The sequence below is a fragment of the Streptopelia decaocto genome (assembly GCF_964273445.1).
Source record: "Streptopelia decaocto genome assembly, chromosome: 2".
Taxonomy (NCBI): Eukaryota; Metazoa; Chordata; class Aves; order Columbiformes; family Columbidae; genus Streptopelia; species Streptopelia decaocto.
In genome coordinates, this window is record NC_138655.1 from 132659826 (window position 1) to 132683374 (window position 23549).

At 41.1% G+C, this 23549-nt stretch overlaps 2 protein-coding genes and 1 long non-coding RNA gene across 4 annotated transcripts in view; 2 read left to right on the forward strand and 1 right to left on the reverse strand.

The window, feature by feature from the left end:
* Nucleotides 1-544: 544 nt before the first annotated feature.
* On the forward strand, nt 545-3489 carry SOSTDC1 (sclerostin domain containing 1; the record flags this gene model as incomplete). The annotated part of the gene is made up of 2 exons (XM_082045168.1): nt 545-861; nt 3074-3489. Exons 1-2 carry the CDS (start codon nt 657-659, stop codon nt 3487-3489), a joined length of 621 nt encoding a protein of 206 aa, XP_081901294.1. The 5' UTR covers nt 545-656.
* Nucleotides 3490-8399: 4910 nt separating this feature from the next.
* On the reverse strand, nt 8400-18597 carry LOC309436400. Its single transcript, XR_014183335.1, has 3 exons — nt 17936-18597; nt 16264-16365; nt 8400-8674 (listed from the first exon to the last, which is right to left on the reverse strand). It is a non-coding gene; the product is annotated as an uncharacterized lncRNA (long non-coding RNA).
* A 251-nt stretch (nt 18598-18848) lies between these two features.
* The window catches only part of CRPPA (CDP-L-ribitol pyrophosphorylase A), a 127388-nt gene continuing 122687 nt past the window's right edge, over nt 18849-23549 (forward strand). For both annotated transcript variants that reach the window (XM_082044159.1, XM_082044158.1), the window contains exon 1: nt 18849-19225. In XM_082044159.1, the coding sequence (XP_081900285.1) occupies nt 19059-19225 (167 nt within the window). In that variant the 5' untranslated portion in view covers nt 18849-19058. The remainder of the gene's footprint in view (nt 19226-23549) is intronic.

Here is a 23549-nt window from a genome sequence, read left to right on the forward strand (position 1 = left end):
TAAAACAAGTAGTTTCTCTAGCAGTGCTCCTTGTTGATCAAAGCTGCATAATTTAAAGCATCTAGAGGCAGCTTTAAATTATTCACAATATATTTTTTTAAGCGTTCTTGGAATATAGCAGACATCATTTGTGTAACTAGAAGTCTTCTGTAAGTTCTATAAACTTTTGCATCCTTACAGAGCTGGAAAGTGTTCTGAAAGTCACATGCGAGAAGAGGAGACGGAACTTTGCATAAAAGGAGCAAGAGAGACTGACACCGTGTTAGTCACATCACGTAAAAACGCCAGGCATGCAGGGCCATACGGAACCATAGGGCAGAGCCGGCAGCCTCTACTTCTCAACCCGAATGCTGCTGTGTGGTGCCTCAGAGTTTTCCAATACCCTCCAAAGCCCCAAATAGGAACCCTGCAATTAGCACATCTAACTCCTCCTTTACTGCAGTCTTCTCTCCGATTGGTGAAAGTCTCCACAGGCTCATGTAGGGATCCCACCCCTTTTGTGGGTTTTCATTCTGAAGCTATCCACAACTTTACACCTGAACGAATGCCAAGCCTCTCTGAATATATAAAGGAAACCTTCAAGAGCAATTTCAGAGTTACCCAGAAGAAGCAGAAGAAAAAGATTTCATCCAGCTCTGTCAGAGACTGAGCCAGCCATGCTTCTCCCTGCCATCCACTTCTACGGCTTTCTCCTAGCTTGCATCTTCACGAAAAGCTACTTGGCTTTCAAGAACGATGCCACAGAGATACTTTATTCCCACGTTGTTAAACCTGCTGCAGCGAGCCCAAGCAGCAACAGCACGTTAAATCAAGCCAGGAATGGAGGCAGGCACTACACCAGCACTGGATCCGACCGTAACAGTGAGTATCCTACCGGCGGCACCTCCAGCGCGTCCCGCGCCCTCCGGCGGCGGCGGCTCCTCCCAGCCCGGCCCCGGGAGCGGAGCCCCCCGGCCGCGGCGCCCGCTGCAGCGCGCTTTGCCCCCGCGAGTGCGGCGCTACCGGGAACCGGCGCCCCGGGGAAGCCGGGGGAAGGGAAGATGCTGCGGCTGGGTCCCGGCTGGGATGCGCTCGGCCGGGCGGCCCCCAGCAAAGCCTCCCTCCCCCGTGCGAGTCCTGTAGGACCGGCTCTCTCGGGCAGGTTACTTCCTGCGGGATGTACATCCAGGAACGCCGGGTTTTGTGGGTTAACCGGCGGGGAAGCAAGATCAAGGAAAAGGAGTGAGAGGCATGTCCAAAGCCCTCGCTTTCTTAACTCACCCTCCCACTGTGGGCAGTGGAGGCGTCTGGGCTACTTTTCAAATGCAATAAAAAACTCTGAATTTTGTTCCCGCTGTTTAGTTTTACTTCCTGCTGTAGCATTTACCTGCTAAACACCTCCAGCGAAAGTAAACAAATCAGCTCATAATTTACCTATGATCTCTGCTCTAACTTGCCTCTTTATACCTAGTCTTTTCCTGCTGAGTTATATTATGTCAGATACATGTGGACCTGGAAACCTTCTGCTGACTTTATCTGTTCCCTCCCCTGCCCGCCTCCTTAAAATGAAAGAAATCCAAATAGAGACACACACACATACATACACACACCAACCCACCCACAAGGATTTGATAAAAATAGCGTCATCCCTGGAAAGTGAAGGCAAAAAGTGACACTGATACCTTTCAGCTAAGCCAGGTGTGTCAGCTTCTATGAATGCTAAGGGTTTAAGTGCACAGGAAGCATCTCATCATTATGAGATTACTGAAGCAGCCCGTAGGTATTCACCGTCAATGAGCTGTCACTGGAAAAAAGCTGAGCCAGGCAAGACATAAAAACAGAAGGACAGACAAACTCATATCTGTGACCAGCTGCTTCGAGGTACATTCCTGAGTGCAGCTGCAGGAAGGCAACCTTGAATCTTTCCTCAAGGCAGGCAGGAGAACAGTCCTGGAAAGAGCCCCTCGGATCAGCCTGCAGATTTACAGTCCCTCTTGATTGCCCATCCTGAGACAGAGGGGACAGGGTGAAGTGATCTTAACTCTGTGTCTCCGTACCGAACTTGCTTCCAAAAATCCAAGTAGAAACAGAAGCAGCCTCTAGCTGTGATATGTAGATGTACCTTCAAAGCCTTCTATGATTCATTCTAAAATGTTTCTAGTAATTACTTCTATTTTAAAGGCGTTAGTTAATTGCATTGTGTGTAGAATCTGCGCCGTAATTGTCTTTCAGAAAGAGGGAGAGTATAGCCAGTAAAGATTGCTTATTAAAATTAAGCGCACTGTGGGCGTTTATTTCAAAGTGTAATTACTGAAATAAACAGTTGTGTTTATTGCAGGGTGCAGAGCTGCACATACAGACGGGTACAAACATGCCTGTATGAGAAGCTCTGCATGTTCATTCTATGCCAGTTGCCTGGGAGAATTTGAAGGATCCTCTATGTTATAATATAAAGACTACAACAGATACAAAGATGGTGTTACCCTGAGGGCAAAATGACCACTCTGAAATAATTACTGCTAATCATTCAAACTTTGCATGCACAACACCATTCCCTGGTAACTCCAGCTGTTATCACTTCTGCACTATCTGTGTTCAGAGCAGCAGTGCTCATGGGAGACTCAGTCCACTGTAGCTGTGGAATGAGAAGAAACAAACTATTTGAAATTCATTTAAAAGCATATAAAAAGTTTCCAAAGCACTATTTCCCCCCGTGCTAACAATCCAACATAATTGTTCTACACATCACAGAGCAGAGTCCTGAGACTGAGAACAATCAGGAAACATTTCTTCCCTTGGGGCATTTTTTCTCTTCTAAAAGGTATGTCCCTGAGAAGAAGGATAGAGAATAAAATTGCCTCTTCTGCCACAACTGCTGATGTGCATATCATTACGATTTCTTTATGCTGTGGTAATACCCAGAGATACCATCAGTGCTTGAGGCCCTTGGGGGGCACAACAGTAAAGAGATGGTCTGTAAAGATTACAGCCTGCTTTAATTTCTGCAAAACATGGCTTGTTGATGTCAAAATGACTGATTAAGGAAACCTCTCCATTCTGAATCTCAGTGTTTATTATTGTGTGCATTCTGCAGATCGTGTTCAAGTTGGCTGTCGGGAACTGAGATCCACCAAGTACATTTCAGATGGGCAGTGCACCAGCATCAATCCGCTGAAGGAGCTGGTGTGCGCTGGTGAATGCCTCCCTTTGCCACTGCTTCCCAACTGGATTGGAGGAGGTTATGGAACCAAGTACTGGAGCAGGCGGAGCTCGCAGGAGTGGAGATGTGTCAATGATAAAACTCGCACCCAGAGGATCCAGCTTCAGTGTCAGGATGGAAGTATAAGAACCTACAAAATAACTGTGGTCACAGCCTGCAAGTGCAAGCGATACACCAGGCAGCACAATGAGTCCAGCCACAACTTTGAGGGAACCTCTCAAGCAAAACCTATCCAGCACCACAAAGAGAGGAAAAGAGCCAGTAAATCCAGCAAACATACTACAAGTTAGAAGTCAGACTCTCTCTCCTCTCTTATCTCCCTCTCCTCCTGCCAAAATTGAACTCACCTGTAACCATTTGCTTTACCGTTCTGACTGCTTAAAGACAAGTCTGCCATTGCTCTGCTCTCAGTTGACACTTACATGCTTATTGCTTTGACCAAAATCAAAAGGGGCATTCTCAGCATATGGACCTTTTGAGTGATTTTCCAAATGCTCAAGATGGGGAACAACACAAGCCTTCTAAACTCACCCTATAAACTTTTACATTGTCTCCAGCTGTGGAAGCAAAGAAAATTTGCCATGAACGTTCACTGAAGTCTATTTTGTAAAAAGATGCTTCACAGTGTGTTTTCATGAGAACAGTTATCACATCTATTGCCTTCTATATAATGTTTAAGGAACTTCTGACAACAGCTTAAAAATACACCACCTAGTACCTGCTTTCAGATTCATTCTAAAAAAAATGCCTTGCATGCTGACCTTTCTCTTATCCCAGTATACCAAAAATTAAAATATGCATGGCAGCAATCAAAAAGTAAAGCTGAACAAACTATTTATTTGTTGTTGTAATTATTTAATGAGCTTTTATGTGTGTTATTTCCCTCCAAAATGTTCTTATGTTTATAGCTTTTCTCATGTATCAAAGTATTTTCTGATGATTTGTGGCTGGATTAGAACATATATTTTGTAGATAATGTACAATAGACATTTTAGCATTCTCGATATATATATTTTCATTTTGAGCGTTCATAGATTTAGGTGTTATTTTGAAGTAGCAACATAAAAATGTGGTGTTTTTATTTTTTTTCCCATTTTCCACTCTGTATTATTTTTGTTTAAAAGTGTGCAATCTAAAGACAGATATGATAACTTCCTTTGAAATTCACTGGCTTTTTTTTTTTTTTTTACAAAAATAAACACTGCTAAAAAACTGTTGTCTGGCTCTATGTATGAAAATGCACATATTTTAATCAGTCACAACATTTAATCTTAAAACATGGGAGAACATTATTTAGATAAAAAAATCTATCCGTGATATTTAACGTTAAAATAATCTTTTTGTGCATTCTTTTTGGATGTAAAAATCTTATATGGCCATTTAACAGATGGTGCTTATTAATGGTCCAAGTCAGGTTTTTAACAATTTTAACAATTCTCAAATTGTACATTGCAGAACAAGTTTATATTTGGGAAGTTTTACAAGCTAGTATGATACCACATTTTTTTATTTTCACTAGTGATGATCAAGTCAAAGACTAATGGTAAAAATAACATGCAATTTCATCTTTCCCATAGAACCAATAGAGTCCTGCACATTATCCACAAATTCTTATAGAATGTATCTGGAAATACAGAGTAACCAATTCACCTTTCAATACATAGTTCAAGAAGCATCTGTTCTTAATCTTTCAAACTAAACTGAAATACTACAGGCAAGATTTCATCACAGGATTTTGCTGTTCTTAAATCATTAACTTTTACAACCCTTTTGCACCCACAGAAAAGATGACACAAGGAGAGAGTAACAAAAAGTCTTGCCTGATAAGGTCTCACACAAGCTCTCATTGACCTTCTCTCTATATCGTTCCATTTTGCATCTTAATTCCAAAAGATTCATCATGAAGTTCCTGGCAGAGATCTTCCTTGCTTGCTAATGTAGAACTGTTTGAAAATCATTGCTACTGCCTGACGTAGTGAATCCTAAATTTTACTGACAAAATTTTATGATTTTTCCTCGAAGCTGCTTTCAAGAATTATCTTTAAAATCTGCTATATGTAAGAAAGATAGATTTATTTATTTTTTTCTTTTTAATTTTAAGTGATCTACATGGTGGTACAGTTAAGAAACATTGCATTAATGACCTAGTTGTTTCCAGTTTAGTTCTGTGATTGTGAAAATATCAGAATGATGAGAACATGATACCAGAGATCGTTTATACTTAAATTCTCTGATCTTAAAGGTGCTTCTTTTAAGCCTAAGAAGACAGATGATGAATAAAGGAGTTAGCAGGGAGAGAGGTGACATGACATTGCTCCTAAGCATATCGGTCCAGTGGACCTACAGATACTCTAGGTTATTATTTTAACAGACATTTTAGTCTCCATCAATCCATTTCATGAGGGAAAGATTATTCCCAAATGCCAAATATCTGTCCATTTTTAAATTGTTCTCCAGCTACTTCTACAAGATGATAAAGCATGAAAGACTGAGATAATGGACCAAAATTTAACTAAAATAATTTTCAAAGCCAATAGTCACTACACATCAGTAAAGCTACCCTGTCCATTCTGTGTTTGACTCCTAGAAATAAGAATGGTGAAAAAAACCACATATCTTCCTCATGATTCTTTTACAGCCAGTGAAGTTTGACTGTAGGAACAATATGCACATTTAATAAGAGTTTGCATTTAGCAAGAGAGATCATAACTCCTACTTTGTCTTTTCATGCATAACTATCTCAAGGGGAATAATTTGACATACTTCCGTTAAGATGGCTTCATGAAGTTTTGCTGGACATGCCATAGAAAGACCATAGAAAGTACTGCTTAAACTGCAATAATTTAAAATAAGATACATCTTCTAATGTTTGTTTTAGAGTTAAAAAAAACCCCACACTAGAATTTTCTTAGTTTTCACCTGAAATATTAAGCCAAATAGATACAAGAAGCATGTAAATGTTTTGAAAAAGAATAATGTAGAAGCAGATCAGATAAGTTTTTATATAAATTAGACCACTACATGTCTAGATTTATTACACTAAGAATATATAGAAACTGAAACTGACTTTTTCAATAATATCCTATCGCATGGGTAGATCACTAAGTCCAGGGGCTTCTTAAAAAACATTTCAAACATCTAAAAAAGAACCTAATAGTTTTTTTAGTTCTTATACTTGCTCCTCTAGAAAACTAGAGGTGAATAAATTAGAAATAATCTGTTAATCTACCATCATTATTTCATTACTTTTGAGTTGATGAAAGCTGCCCCCAGCTAAGGGGTAAATTGTTTTACAATGAATGGAAATCAATTTTCCTTATATATCACTAGAAATAAACTTAGTCAGATGCTGATTTGTCTGACAGCATGGTAGTACTCTGGGGCACACTGTGGAGAGCCAGTGGTGGGATACCATGTGTCATTAGGACATTATGAACTGCAGAAGTCAGAAGGGCCTGACACTTGCCATCTAGACTAGAAGGGCCCTTTGAGAAGTTTATTTATCCGTTTTTTTGTAACAGTAACAATTCTGTTGCTCTCTCCTTTCCAACAGCCTTGGAATCAAAACCACCCAAGCCAAGTTCAGCCATGTTTGGAAATAAAGCAGATATTTGAATAACACCCTTCAAAGTACCTAACAGATTCCTGGTAGTAAATCACTGTAGTCCTCCTAACCTTGACCTTTATATCCTTCCTGAAGAAGTACAGCATTAATCAGGAAAGGACTGTTCAACACATTCCACTGTGAGAGTCTTGTTGCTACAGTATTAACCTTGAGGTGTTCAGTGGAAAATTATAAGGAATCCTTAGTGTTGGAAGGTATCCTATTCTCATGATGCATTTCCTTACCTGTAGGCCAGGCAAAAGGCTTTGATTTTAAGTTCACTGACATGCATACAAAGAGTGCTCCAGGCTAAAACTGAAAATTCCCTAGAGATTTATGAGTTAAGAAGACATTCTGTCACTGGATTTGTTAATTTTGCCTGAAAGTCACCCCCACAACACAAAGTCTGCCCATGCATCTTTCTGAAAGACATCCAGCCTCTCAGCTCACTCATCGTATGAATTATGTGGACTGTCACACTAGAAAAGTGTGATTTACAAATTATACTGCCTACCACCAAGTTAATATTCAAACATCTACTTACCTTAGTACTTCAATGACAAGAAAATACTCTTCATTCTTAATTAACACTCATCAAACTACATGCCATGAAAATAACGTGTCACTACTAATTGATGAGAAAAAGCTCTACAAACACTGGATGGTAACTCTATTTTTTTTTTTCTAAACTCACTTTGGTTTGACAACATATTATAGTGAATGAGGTAGTGTTACATTACCTAGCTGGAGTTTAGGCCTTCTTAATGCCTCTATACAATCACAAAGAAATACAAAGAATGTCTTATATAAATGAAAATCAGGACCACTGGCTTTAAGAGGGCTCTTTGTGGAATATGGTATTTCATGAATGTAAAGGAAAATTTAAAAATTAACCTCCCTGGAAACAAGGCCCAAATTGCAATACACTGGAACAATAATATAGTTCTGTTTACTAAACCTCCAAGACAACTGCTGTCAACAAGTGACCTTTGTTACCATCTACTTAAGTAAAGTTACATCACCTAAAAATGTTTTGTTGAACACTTTGTCTTTTTCTTGCCCCCTGCACTATTTTAGTAGTTGAACTTACTGTATTAAGTATTGTCTTATTGTTTAAACCTTTAGCTGTTCTGAACTATACTTGCTACAGCTCGCTTGCTTTTTGCTACAAAAATATTTAAAATCTCTTTTTAGAATGACTGGATGCATAATTTTTAAATTTTGTCTACTGAGAAGTCATGCTCTGACTTGACCCAGGAGCTCCACATTTGATTTGTTTTGTTAGGCCCAGTGAGAAGTGACTTAGTGAGGAAATTGCAGATGCTTTGGTGGGTTAAAGACGCACATTCATTAAAGTTCCTTTGTATGAAACAGTGGAGAGTTGAGGGAGAGGGCCTAAGGTGAAAAGCACTTGTCTAGCCTTACCAGAAGAACAGCCACTGAGAAACAGAACTATGCAGAGCTTTAAAACAGATTCTGTAGCACAAAGACTTTGTTTTAATTGCAGCTGAAGCAAGTTTAAACATCTGTTGCTTGTTAGATTATTATTTTATTTATTTACTTATTTATTTATTCATTTATTTTTGGGATGGGTTGAAGAAAGCTCTTTCAGATTCCCTATGGCCATTAAGCTGGGATGGAGAACAGAGGTCTGAGAGTTTCTAAAATGTAAAGCTGCAAAAATGTTGCTGTTAGCAAGGATCACTTGCTTTTTTATTCCAATGAATGCATGCTGAATTTTTTGCTTTTGTGCATCTTTACTGCAATTTTCAGGATTGTAGCCAGAACAGCTTATAGAAGTGGAGGACAGGTTGGATCGCTGCAGTGCATCTTTTGTTTTCAGTTATTGAACTGTCTGAATCTGGGTGTGTCTAGAAGAGGAGAAAGAAGAGAAAATGGATCAAAAAATGGAACAAAGTGACATGTGAAGGACAGCATGTGCTCCATGTCCTGCAGTTTCTTCTGATCATCACAACTTTTCATGAGACTTCAAAAGACTTGCTCTGTCCGCAGATTGCTAAGCCAAACATTAGCCAATGCACATGCCACCCTTGGGATTTAATGCACTGCCAAGTCTAAATTCACATGGTAAATAACCATTTCTGACTGTTTCTGTCTTCTTTTCTCATGCAAAGGGAAGAATGCACAGTACAGTGTGTCTGTACTATCCACGTATTCCATACTGAATGAGGGCAAGTCAGGGAGACTTCAGAATCTGACATCTTCACAGAAACTCATGTTTCACTGCATTGATCGTATCTTCTGGTAGTCAACCACAGCTTCCTCTTTCTGAGGAGAAAGAATAATACTGCCAAAGTTGAAAAGACTCACATACAGGTTTCTTAGAAAATTACCGGTTTACCACACACCTGGACTTCCTTGTTGAACAATTTGGCTCAAAATCCTGTTTACGAGCTACGTAAAATCTAAGAGCAAAATCTCAGTGATATTCTTATAAAATTACAGCAGGTCACAGGTCTTGTGAACAAGACCATTAACTACCATGCAGGTAGTGAGTTATCCATAAAACCTCTCTCAGGTGCTCTGCAACTATTATCCTGTTGCGGTTTTGATTGTGGAGTGACAACAAAACCGTGGCAGATGTATTGTTAACCCCTTCCCCCTGGCTTCCTCCTTCAGCCCCTCCCTCTCCCCCCTTCCCACTAAGGACAGGCGATCAGGAGGGAAAGAAGGACAGAGAGAAGAGAGTTGGAAAAATTAAAAATGTTTTACTAATGCTACTGATAAAATAGAGGAAAATAATACAACTGCTCTGGCAGATTGTAGGGCCTGCACCCAAAGTCCTGGACTGGACTCTGCAGCCAACCAGAACTGGATTTAGTCTGTGACTAGGCCTCAGTTCGCAGGGACGACTCGCAAGGTCCTCTCCTAATGTTGGCCATGGGGAAAAGGGAAAAAGGGATGAGATCCTCATGATCTCCCACTTTTATATGAAGTATTCACGTGAATGGGATGTTATATTTCATTGGTCAGTTTCTGATCACCTGTTTCTTGTTGCCCTTCTCACAAGACGTCCATCCATCCTTATCAATGATCTCGCATTCCATTGCTGTGTCTACCAAAACATGTATCTGGCTTTTCAGGAAAGCAGCTAATATGAAAGCTTTAGCTGACAGCCAAATTCACTAAAATAGAAACTTATTCTTAGCAAAACCAGGAAATATCGCCATATTTTCTTTTGAACCTTTTGTAATCCATTATGAATCTTGACACTCCTGCCAGAAGAAAATGTTTGCAATGTCCTTTGCCAAGAAGAAAGTAAATATTAAGATGGATTTCCATTTTTATTTGCTTAATTAAATACTTTTTTGCATACTTCTTCCATAAAAGCCCTCATTAGACAGACCATTCAAGCCACTATCTGAATCTTAATTTAAGAATGTAGTACTTTGTGGTACTCTTTATCTACTCAAATACTGCAGCGCCTTTCAAAAAACCTGCCTGCTTCTGCCCTCCACTTCGAAACTTCTGGCTTTGGCAACATCTAACTCTTCTTTCCCTGGTGTCTCAATGACCAAACTATTTTCTTTCCAGTAGTTAGTTAGGTTAAACAGCCTGATTCCCTATATAACTGCTGGATGACAGGTAGCCACATCACTGCAGCTCGGAAAAGTCTGTAACCTTGATCTTTCTAAATACTGAATGGGATCAAAGGACTCATTCTTTCCAATCTGACATTTTCATGCTAGTACTGGACAAGCCAGCAAAGGATGGGGCAAAGGATTAGGAAAGGACTACTGTTTTTAGGGACTACCATCCTGCAGGTTTTGCTCACTATAAAGCAAATATTTATAAAGAGAAAAAAGATTCACAAAACTTTCCACAAGGCTGGCTGCATTTTAAGGCACTTCCCTTAGAAACTGCCAAAAAGGTTAGAACATAACACTAAAAATTCAAAAGAAGAGGAGAAAAATGAACTAGCTCCATGTGATTGTTTTGTCTAATGTGTACCACACAAATCCACAATGAAGGCAAAGGTAAATTTTTGTGTTGAACAGTATCTTGTCACACCTGCTGCAATTTTAGTCCCTGATCATATAGCTAGGACAAGACTTAATTTGTTAAGTAGAAACTTACATGGATAGTATCCCTCCTATATAAACTCTGACAAACTGAGTTCATTTATGTTCTTCAGATATGAGATTAATTAATAACATTCCCATCATTCTAAGAGTAAGGACCATGATTAACACAACAGGAGACGCAGAAGCAGTATTTTCAGTGTAGCAATAAATAGGAAAGCTTGTACTCATATTCATACCAAATCTGCAAATTTTCATTGGTGTCATTTGATTCTGTCCATCATGTTGTTTCACTTCGTTCAAAAACATTTCATGGAGATAACACAGAACACGATAAAGCAATAAAACATGGCACGATAATACGCACACATCAAAATTAAAACAAAGATTTAAGGCAATGAAAATACCAACTCTATTCTAAATATAACTTTATCCCTTCACTACATTAGGGGTGCTTCACTACGTTAAGGGTGTCAAACTCATTTTCACCGGGGGGCACACCAGCCTTGCGGTTGCCTTCAAAGGGCTGAATGTAATTTTAGGACTGTATACATGTAGGAGTAGTTACATCATTCTGTATCACTGGCATTTGTCACTTAACACCAGATATTTAGCCAGTTCATAGACTATCTCTCCGTTGAATTGTTTTGGGAAAAGGAAACTACTGTTACTGTTTCCTCAGAGGTAAATGTTTCTCCAGTGACAATTGAATGTGTATCCAAAAAAGATTAAATTAAACATTTATTTTTATATTGAGGTGATAGGGCATTACCGTAATGGCTGGCACCTGCTGTTAAGTCACAGTGACAGTGGAAAAAAGCCTCTGGGCTCTCAACTTCCATGTCTTAATCTTTGTTAGGATCACTATACAATGAACTCTTGACAGTTGAACACCCTAAACCACGGTTCCTACAAAGCAGCACAATAAATGGTGATGTTAAAGCTGAGCAGACAGGCCTACCCAACCCTGGCATTACTTAACATCTGACGAACGTGCCTAGAACCTATAAAGACCCTTCCAGAGCCAAGTGTTTAAGACTTATCAACCATTTCTAACGAAAAATTACCTGAGGCCTCTACTTCCTCACCGACTTGCCAAAGCACTCCCCAAAGCAGTAGAAGATTTTCTTCAAGTCTTTAACCTTTCTGAATTTCACAAGACCTCCTCCAGCCAGGGACTCTCATTCTCATGAATTATTGGATTAGATACTATGCAGTAATTCTCTTATCTTGAAGGTATTTTACTTTGTGTACACAAAATACTCAGTAGCTCTTGAACTAACCTTCCATACCCCAGAGAAAGAGCCTAAAGGATTATCAAGTACAGTACAGATAAACACTCCAGGGAGAATATAACATTTTAGGGTGAAGCTTTAAAATGTGTACCAAACATCAGCTGAAATCTCTGTTAATTTTTTCTCTAGCACTTGCACAGAACATAAGCAAGATGCTCCCTCTGTGTATCAAGTATTCATAGACTCTAGAAGAAATTTATCTACTAGAAGCATGTAGAACAATGCCAAAGCTGTGACATAAAACACACATGATGCAACAGGTGAAACTCAACATATGTTTTTCAACACTTCACTACAATGACGTGCAAGTATGAAAACACTCCATTGTGTTCAGAGACCACATTTCCTTTACATTTGTAGCCTCCATATTCTCTATTTATGCTTCAACTATTAACAAACTAAAAATTATGGAACACTTCTACCTCATTAATTAAAATGTAAAGCTCTCTACATCATTTTGTCAAAAATGAAAAACATACATGAAAAATATTTTGCAGAACTGCATAGGAAGGCAGGAGCACCTAGAATTGCCCTTAGGGATGTCATCTATAGGTGATTCTATGCACATGGTATATTAGGCATGTAAGCACTCTTTGATATTTGATAGTGAACTATTTACATCATTTAAGTTATGCATGTGCATAACTCCCTTGCTGTTTTGATCTTAGTTCCATATAGCAATAGGAGAACATCAATAGCACAACACTTTATATAAGTATTCCACACATTCATAGCATCTTTCATCAAAGAATCTCAGAGCAAGAAAGAACCCTTTGCAATCGTATTTGTAACAATACAAACATCAAAATATGCTAATATGAAATTACATAAGATTTTCACAAAGGTGTTAATTATGATTTTGAGGGAAAATATTTTTTCTTTTTTCAACAGTCCACTATCTATTATACTGTCTCAAGGTATATGGTCCCTGTGACATGACAGTGACTTGGTAATCACTGTCACCACAGAGCAAATACTATGACGGAGCCGTTGTGCAACAAAGACTGAAACAGTGAAGATGTAAGTCAGTCCAAAAGGACTAATCGGTGGGTTGATTAGGTCTCAGTCACAGGCAACAAGTAAAAGATTGTGACGAGCATAAAAGAAAACTGACATACGATTATTTTTTCTAGCGATCAATCAGAAACGAAATAGAATATCTGGAAACAAAATGCCTAGCCAGACTATGCTTTCTCTGTTTTTTTTTTTCATACTTATATGTAGAAATGGCGATGAAGCCTAACACTTTGAGATCTGGTGTAAACTGCAATAAATAGCAACAGCCATGCAAGGCAAAACCTGAAATACTGCCTTTTTGGGGACTTTCTAATCTCTTTAGATATGCAAAGAACCTGTGTCTGTCTCTGTAAACAGTGACTTCCAACAATTACAGACAGTTATTGGTGACTTAAAGAAAGCCAAGACTGCTATCCTACTTGACTAGAAAAACGCTCTAAAGAGAACTGACCTTCCACTTGCTTACTTGCAGCTCTGGATGTTCGTTTTAAGGCTTACCACCAGTGAAGTAACAACTTCTATGTCTGGATAAAACTACTGCAGTACAGTCCCGCAAACATGAGGTTCTGGCTAAAAGCCTGCATCACTGTTCAGAATGCTGCAGATACTATGTTAGCTGCAATAACGGCTCTCAGATTTTAAATATTTTTTGCTTTGTCTCTTCTAGATCTTGTAATTGACTTTATTTTGCCAAATATTTCTTGAGTGCATGCATTTTGCTTTCAAACACACAATCGTGAACCTTGATGCTGGTCAAGAAAAGGTAAATTAATCTTATTTGCCTGTATTAAAGCCAAAAATGCTTTAAGAGCTTAGAAATTACCTTGGAAAAGGGACAGAAAATTTCTCAGTTTATTTATTCCACATCTGCAGAAGACTCAATTGCAATTTTCAATTGGGACGTTTTACTCTTTTACTAATTTTTCAAAAAAACCCTTCAATATGATTTCTACCACTCCAATAACTTTATGTTCTCTGGAAATACTATTATGATTTTCAGCTATAGAAACGGATGATTTTTTTTCCCCCTGCAGTTAAATTTTCAGGTGAATTTGACTTCTGTAATTTAATTCCAATTTGTACATATCTCCCTTCAATAAAAAAGAAAAAAAATCACTTTTCAAATATATGATTGGCATATTTACTGCATGTCCTGGTTTTGTTAAAAACAAGTTTCTCTTTTAGTGAATGTGCCTGTCAGCTAAAGCTTTCATATTAGCTGCATTTTCCTGAAAAGCCAGATACATGTTTTGGTAGACATAGCAATGGTATGCAAGGTCACTGGACTGATAAGGATGGATGTACATCTCGCGAGAGGGGCAACGAGAAACAGGTGACCAGAAACTGACCAACGAAATATAACATCCCATTCATGTGAATACTTCATATAAAAGTGGGAGATCATGAGGATCTCGTCCCTTTATCCCTTTTCCCCATGGCTGACATTAGTAAAGGACCTTGCGAGTCGTCCCTGCAAACTGAGGCCTAGTGACAGACTGAATCCAGTTCTGGTTGGCTGCAGAGTCCAGTCCAGGACTTCCGGTGCCAGCCCTGCAGTTGCTGGGACTTTCAGGATTGGTTTTGTATATTTTGTATTATTTTCTCTATTTTTATTGGTAGCATTAGTAAAACATTTTTAATTTTTCCAACTCTCTTCTCTCTGTCCTTCTTTCCCTCCCAATCGCCTGTCCTTAGTGGGAAGCGGGGAGAGAGAGGGGCTGAATGGGGAAGTGTGGGGAGAGAGGGTTAACAATACATCTGCCATGGTTTTATGGTCACCCCGCAATCAAAACCTCTACACTGCATAATTGCAAACAACTACTGTGGTTTCAGATGTTATACCTTTGCACAGAAAAGATAAATTAGCCTGCTCTTTACTTCCTTTGAGGCAAAAATGTTGTCTCCATCTCTCTTTATGTAATTAAAAAAATGTGTAAAATTGTTCTCCCAATATGTGTGAAGTTACTTTTTACCCCATTTAAAATGTTTATATATGAGCATGCACAAGGTATTATTATTATTATTATTAGATTGATTCAATAAAAAAATGCAAAATGGAATGGAACTGAAGCACAATATGTATTCACAAAATGCCACTGTTTCACTGCCTGTTACTATCAAATGGATATTAAAAAGATGTAAAACTGAAAATCCCAGCTTTTTTAATACATCCTAAGATATGACATAAATTGATAATGATGTAAATATGGCCTTCCTTCTGCATAATTTTCTAAGAAAACAGAAAATAAAAGGAGAAATAGCAGTAACAAGCTCAGTCTAACCAAGACCCCAAAAATCTATACTGAGGGACTTCTTGAAGAACTAACAAGCGCTATCAACACAAGGATCTTTTTACTCCACAAGGACTGTGGAAAGCATGAAAACTTCTGAAGCATCTGATGTTCAAGTGCAGCCAAAAGCAGCTTCAAAGTGCAGTTTGGCCAGATCATCAAATCTCAAGATACAACATATTTGATGACACTGAAGTCTGCATCCATCATAGTTATTATCCAATATAATTTCTTCTGGACAGATCAAGTCTTACCCACCTAGCATAATAGGGAAAATGGGCTTCAGAACAAGAATGGAACCAATTCTGGCATGTGATCCTTTTTCCTCAATCTCTCTTGCCTTTTTATCCTTCACAGAAGAAACTAATATGCATGAAATAAATGAAGTGGAGAAACACCAGCTGGGCAGGAGAGAAGGTACTAGGCAGAACAGACCGTTGCAGCAGGGGGACTGCAAAAACATATTGCCAAGAAGGAAGGGGAAAATAGTTCTGATGGCTGTGTTTGTGTCTGACAATATCCTGCTTACCAACCCCTCAGAATCAATGTACTGTGGGAGGAGCCATGGGAACGAAAACTACCTCATTTTGCACCTTATAATAATGCAAACAAGAAAAAATGGAAAATCAGCTGCAGGTGACTAGGTTAACGTCTGTGTTCTTTATGAATGGAAGTATGTTACATTGGGAAAAAAAAGTGGGAATGTTGCAGAACAACCTGCCGTCAACATGTTTGCATAGAGCTGCTGCAAGAAAAAGTCAGAATAATGTAATATATGGAATTCAAGATAATTGTGGACACTGGAGGTGCCTACCTTAAGAAGAAAAATTCATGTTGGGCATCTGATAACAAAGAGGTGATGCTGAATGGAAGGCAATCTGCACAGAGGTGAAGAGTCAGGGCAAACTTGGATGTCCTAAAAAGAGACAACAGACAAATGTATGTCACCTGTCAGGAATTAGGTGTAAAGATATACTTCCTAAGAAAAGAAAATATAAGACCTATTGAAAAGGAAAAAAAACAGGTAAACACAGTTTCTGAGCCAATGGATTTTCTAAAAATAATCCTGAAGATAACGAGACCAACACTTGTCAGGAGGAAGGCAGTTCAACTTCTAGCTAATGCTTTCACTGGTGCAAAGGGCTTCGATTCCAGAAGTTATTCAGCAATCTGTATAAGTCATATTCTTTCCTCTTCTTTACATGCCTGTTTCCTTCAATGCCCATGATAATGTATTTTTTCCTTACAGAAACTTTTGGAGACATCGTTATCTAGAAGGCACATCTGTACGTTTTAATTCAAAATGTTTTCCTTTGGTTGGCATCAGTCCCTCTCATGTTTCACTGCATGTTATGAGCCGATGTGATTTCTGTTCATTGTCTTAACTGTCAAGACACCTCTGCATGTGAAGTGCCTATGTTCTCCACTGTACTGACCAATTTTCTGGGACTTTCCTGCTATTGCAGGTATCAAGGATATCTGTGAACTCTGCCTTTGCTAGCATGGATCACTTCACTCCTATTGTATGACTCCTACACATGATGCCTCTGCGACTTCATATGATCATTTTACTGGCAAAGCAGCTCAGCTGGGACAGAATAAACTTCCTGCCATGCTGCTTTTTGGATCAGACCTACTCCTCAGAAAAGTCTCCATAAATGTTCCAGTTCAGTTCCTGTTTACACAGAGAGGGTGGCTGCAGGTTTGGGGAGCAGTGCAGATGGCTTTTGTGCTTTGGTCACTTGTGTACACAGTTCATGTAGGAAAAGAGTGGAGATCTCCTGCCAGTTTGCCCTCTGTTCAGACATGATGGCAGAGGCTTTGGGAGACCAAGATCCTCTGAAATGTTCTTAAAAACATGCTTTTAACTTTCGGTCAGCTCTAAATTGTTCAGGCAGTTGGACTAGATGATTGCTGCAGGCCCCTTCCAACTGAAATAGTCTATTTGAACACAACTAAGAGAAACCTGAAAAACTGTAAATAAGTTAGCTTCTCAAAGATATAAAGAAGAGATTAAAAAATCCTGCAGACTATAAGGCCTCTGGTCATTTTAGGACAGCCTGCATACAAGACTGTTTTTTTTTTTTCTAAAAATCATATCAAAGAAGACAATGTTAGGGTCCTGAGTGTACCCACTTTTAAGAAGTTGGCTGAGTTTAGGAACTTAGCTTGTCAAGTCCAAAGGCAGGTCTTCCACTAGTAAGAGCTGTTATGAGGAAGGCTGGAAGCCTTCGTTCCTCCTTTTCCTTTGGAAGTTACTTTTAAGCAGTCTTTACTGTTGGCCCCCTACACCTGCACCTGATCTGGTGCCTTCCAGATCTTGACCTGCACCCCCTGCCTCAGCTTCCTGGCTTGCCCTGGGACATGTTGCCTCACTGAGGCCTTGCCAGGTGACCACTGGACTAAGCCTGACCCTGAGGGTCCAATCCTGGCCCTGACCCATGCTTAGCATCCTGCCTCCTTTCTGGTGACACTACTGTTCTCACCTGCCTTGATACTGTGCTCTGCTCCAGGCTCCCCTTCCCTTTCGGAGTGGCTGGCCCTCACTGTGCCCTGATAACCAGCAACAAGCTCACAGCAGTCCTTTCAGATTTGCAAGGCCATCTTTGCAGTGAAATGTCCAAAACTTTCAGGTGAAGATTAGTAATTAAATATATTCAAGTTACAGCTGAAGATGTAGAGGAACCAGACATATCAACCTGAGACCTGTTTTGATGATTACAAATGTGTGGCCTGGTGTCCCGCTTAGCAAGTCCCCTCCTCTCCAGACTGGGTCTCCTCTGCCATCTAATGGGTATCAGCCCTGGGAGTCTTCTGGTCAACCTGTCTCAGCCACGGCCTACAGCAGCTCCCTAAGATGGAACATCCCAGCTTCTCCCTGTGAATCGACTGCTGCTATTTCAACCCCTGCCTTCTAGGAACGAGGAGGACACACATCAGATTTTGGCTGGCGTCCCCAGCCACCCAGTGGAGAAGCAGTCCCCCGACAGCCGGGGCCCGGATGCAGACGCAGAGCCGCGTTTCTGGGCCCGCCTTCCCCTCAGCTCCAGATACGAGGTGTTTTATTTCCTCCCTGAGAGAGAGCAGCCCTGCTTGACCAGTACAGGCCAGGAAGGCCACGCAGCAGCGTCTGCTCCGGCCGCCCCCAGGGACGGACATGGCGACCCACACCGCCCCGGCCGGCAGCACCCCCCCGGCGCGCCGCAGGTGGAGCAGCCCCGCCCGAGAGCGCATGCGCTGTGGGGAACAACCCAGCGCCGGGCACTTAAAGGGCCAATGGCTGCTGTACCCCACTTGTGGCACTGTGCGCCTTCTGTTTCCCTGACGGGGAACCGCAGGCAGGGGGGGCGCTCCCGCCTCCTCCGAGGTCAAGGCGTATGCCGCGGGGCTGCCCGGCCGCGCCCGGGCCCGCACGCCTCTGTGGGGCCTTGGGTAGCGCGGGGTGGGCGAGGAGCAGGGCCCCGTTCCCGCTGGGGGCGGGCGGGCGCTGGATTCTTTGGATTGCGGACGTCGCGGGCAAATAAAACACGCGGGCGGTAGAGCTGTCCCAGCTGCGTTCGTGTTGCTGGGGCGCTGGGAGAGCGAGGAGGCGAGCAGCGCCCCGCGCAGATGGAGCCCAGCAGCGGGACCGGCGACGCCAGGCCCGCCGGCACGCCGGTGGCGGTTGTGCTGCCGGCGGGCGGGAGCGGGGAGCGCCTGGGTGGCGCCACCCCCAAGCAGTTCTGCGCCGTGCAAGGGAGGCCGCTCGTCAGCTACACGGTGCAGACGATGGAGAGGTAACAAGGCAGGCGCCGCTCGGCACCCGTCCGCGCCCTGCGGGCCTTCCCCTCCGTCGCGGCCTCCCGCTGGTTGGGGCCCGGCCGCCGGCTCTTGCCGAGCCTAGGAAGCCGCTGGCGGCCGCCCGCCGCCCTTGGTTCAGGCCCTGGGCGTCCCCGGCGCCGCCGCCCTTCAGAGTGTTTGGTTCTGCATGTCAGCGGGACCTGCTCTCCCCGCCCAGTCCACATATGTGAGCAGTGACAGGGCGGGAGTGCTCTGGGCTGTGACCGGGCAGCCTTGCTCGGGATGAGGATCACGAGGATGGAGCCAGGCTCTTCTCGGTGACAGCCAATGATAGGACAAGGGGCAATGGGTGCAAGTTGCACCACAGGAGGTTCCACTTAAATAGGAGAAGAAACTTCCTCACAGTGAGGGTGACAGAGCCCTGGAACAGGCTGCCCAAGGAGGTTGTGGAGTCTCCTCTAGGAACATTCAGAACCCGCCTGGACACGTTCTTGTGTAACCTCATCTAGGTGTTCCTGCTCCGGCAGGGGGATTGGACTAGATGATCTTTTGAGGTCCCTTCCAATCCCTAACATTCTTTGAGAGGCGCTGGGCAGAGGTGCTGGGCAGGACTGGGTGCTCCCCCTGTCCCAGCCTGGCTCTGGCACCACCACCCACGGGGTCTTCTCCCTCCCCAGTGCTGCCGGTGCCTTGGAGCTGTGTTGCTTTCCAGTGCTACTGGAGATCTGTTCAAGGCCCTCAGCCTTGAAGCTCAAGGATTTCTGTAGCATCGGCTAGTTTGTTGAGCTAGGTGCCTGCTGTAGCCATTGGAGAGGGTCTTGATACACTTCAGAGGGCTGGAAAAGAAGATCTATTCTCTTATAGGCTTTGGAGATGGTCTTAATGTTGCCTAGAGGCCTAGAAAGAGGATCCACTCTTCATAGTGAGACAACCTCAGTAGTCCACACCATTCTTATGCCCTCACCATACAGTGGTGGTGGAACTCTTGGTCTCTGCAGGAAGCTCAAATGCCCCTTGGCTTGATTTAAGACCCAGTTGCTGGGCCAGAAGCTGATAGCTTACATAATATGAGGCTGCATGTGTGACTTTCCTTTGTTTACATTGCAGTGAAGAATTTAAGTAATAGGATATCTTAGCAGTCAGGTTTTTCCTTTTCATAAGGCTGTTTAGTTCTAGGCATGTGACTGACAGTTAATATATTATTGTCAAATGTTAACATAATGTAAGTCTTGTATCTAGTGTCGCTTGAAACACTGCAGGTAGGAGTGGAGCGTCAGCTGCACTCTGGATGTTTTGCAGTAACTTGTAGAGAAGCAAGCCTTTAGATTTTAGAGAGAATAAATGGGGATGAGTGGAGTGTGGTGAAAAGAAATGGAACTGCCAACATCTCCCAAAGTTCTTAACTCATGGAAACTTGTAGAACACCAAATTTGGGGCTCTTTTTCCATTCCCACCCAGAGAGGCTTCCCTCAGGTCACTTGTTACTTTATGAAAGAAATATTGCTTGTTTTCTTTATTTAATTTTCAACAGCAGTCAGTCACAAAGCTAAACACATCAGTAAGTAAAAGCTCCAGTCCAAAGCTTGTCACAGCTGTAGCTTCTGCCAAAATGTCATGGGAATCTACAGTGAAGAGTAATATCCTCAGTGTGTTGGAGACCTGGAAAAGAGAACAGAGTGAGATTTGGGGAGGAAATTATATTCATAGGAAAATAAAATGTTATTTGTTAAAAAAAACCCTTCTTTAGATTTTGCTGCCAGTGAGCTTCAGGAAAATGACAGCTCTTTAGGCAATAATACTATATTTATGTCTTAAAGCTGCACAAAATTAGAAGGTTGAATTCTAATTGTTCAGGCCAACCAGGCACGTGATCACAAGTTGATTGTGCAAGGAACAGCCTAGTGCTTCTGCTTAACTTTAGGAGTGTAATAACTGGTGCCAGTGCTGTCACAGGCAGAGATTTCTGTCATCTCCATACTGGAGTGTCTGTGTGTATGGGGACTTGGGAACAGATGTACTCTAAAGCTTGGAATGGCTTTAATTTTCATCTCCACACTTTTACTTTGATCTCTGAAACTGCAAAGGAGGTACCTTGTTCTTACTTTGTGCCAATGTATGCATGAAAATGTAGTATTGAGGAAATGCAGTTTGTCACATTACCTGTCACCCAGAAGTGGCAGATTTTCTGTGTTTAGTTTGATACTATCTTCTAAAGTCTATCGTTTACCTGCTGTAATTGAATGAATCATTGACTCATTAGCCTGTAACTTAATGCCTTTTTTAATCTGGAAAAATGCAGCAACATATAGATGGAAATACATGAGCAAATTGAGAATTTGCAGCTGTTTTGCATGTGCTTTTTAAAAAATCAGGAGAAAAGGTTTTTACACTGTTCAGCTGAAAGTAGTGAGAATCTTAAATATTGATGTGGAAAAATTGGCAGACAAGAGCAGACACGAATGCATAAGCAGCACATCCTGTTGCATGGGATGACAGTATGTGGAATGTTGGCCTGCCAATAATAATCAAAGATTATGCCCTTAGGAAGAAAAGGTGAAAAAGCAATGGGTTGAGGAGAAATGATTGTTTCTTTTATTGCTAGTACAGTGGTGCTGATAGGAAGGTCAGGTCCTACCTGGGGGATAAAATTAAAGTGTATTAGAGAAGTTAAATCTCTTTTTTCCCCATTGGGTTTGTTTTTACTTTTGTTGAACTATGCAAGGCTTTTGCATCAAGTTCAACAGGACTAGAATAGCATTATTCCTTTTTTGCTTCTATATGGACTAGTAGTTTGTGTTTTTTGTTAAAATTCTGGGACAAATAAGCTGCTGCTATTCTTGCTGTGCTCATATTCCACCAGTTGTTGAAAGTATGGTGAGAAGTTATGAAAGAGGAAAGAGAAAAGCAGAGTTAACATGTTTACTGACAGAATAAAAATTTTCCATAAAGGTTTCAGACAGCTTTATTTACTTTGCTTATTCTAATGTAATCTCTTAAACAGGTGACCTGATATAATAAAAAAAAATCACCTGGGGGAGCTTCCAAAAATCACCTCTTCACAAGTGTTTTGTGTAGTTTATTTGCCAAGTATTTGTCCCTCTTGGCTGGTGCATGTTCACTTGCTCTACAGGTCACACAATTACAGTTTTGTTAAATATATCCATTGTGATAGTTCATTTTGTCCAGTTATCTCTAGCTTATTGTTAAAATTGCTTATGAGCTAATAATAATCATAGCAAACAATCTGATTGTTTCAATTTTATTAAGATATCTTTGTTATCTTGCCTAACTAATAAGGAACATTTTCTTTCCAGAAAAAAAAAAAGATGGCTTCTGTACATGAGATGTTCAAAACTTCCTTAATATACCTGTGAAACTTTTCAGACTTAAATTTTTGTAATGTAAAATATACATATGTAGTCATATTTTTTTTCTTATCATAAAGCCGTTAGGGAGCAAAAGGGAATTTGCATTCTGCAAATGTGTTTTGTTCTTGACTTTTTTTTCTCATTCAGCACTTGAATAACATGATCAGCAAGAGTAACATAAAGATTTACCTTGTACCTCTAAAGACAGTCGTCTCAGCAGTGCCCTCCTGGTTCTGGCCTTGTTTTGCTGATAAAACTGTCAATTCCGGTAGCTTACCTGTTAGATGGGTTGTTACTGGTCTGGGTAAGAGTTGCAAGAAACTGTGAGTATTTCAACAGTGTGTCAAATCGAAGGCTCAGCACTGGTTTACATGTGAGTGAACTAAGAGAAGGTTAAACCTCAGTCAAATCTATACCTGAATAAGCCATTTAGGTGATGGAGCATTTAGGTCTCAGAGCTTAACTCACTGGTTATTTAATTTCCTCTGCAGTCTGTGATGTCACGTGGTAGCTTAATCTGTTGCTGAGTTAATGAGCTCCTGTACTTTGAGTTCTAGCTTAGCTAATATAAATACTGTTGTTTGAAATTGAATGAAACAATACTATTTTCTGCTAGGCAGCTGGTTGGTCTGTCTCTCTGTAGGTGATGACCAGAAGGACAGTCACAGGAAAAAAAAACACATAGTCCTTTTCTGCTGCATTGTTTTCCTTCTAGTGAGGCCTTCCCAAGTTAAGGGATTGTAACTGGAGTTGTTGCTTCTATTTTATTTGATCAGACCTGATTTAGAACCACAGCAGATGTTGTATGGAAGCACTGGAGTTCTGTATTTAGTGCTTGTTAAAGTACATCAGCGGACAGTATTCTGATGTTTTTCATGGCTTGTGCTGATTCTTTCTGAAGCTTGCCTTTTCTTGATCTAATATTGCAGTTATAAAATGGAAAAGGTGTTTT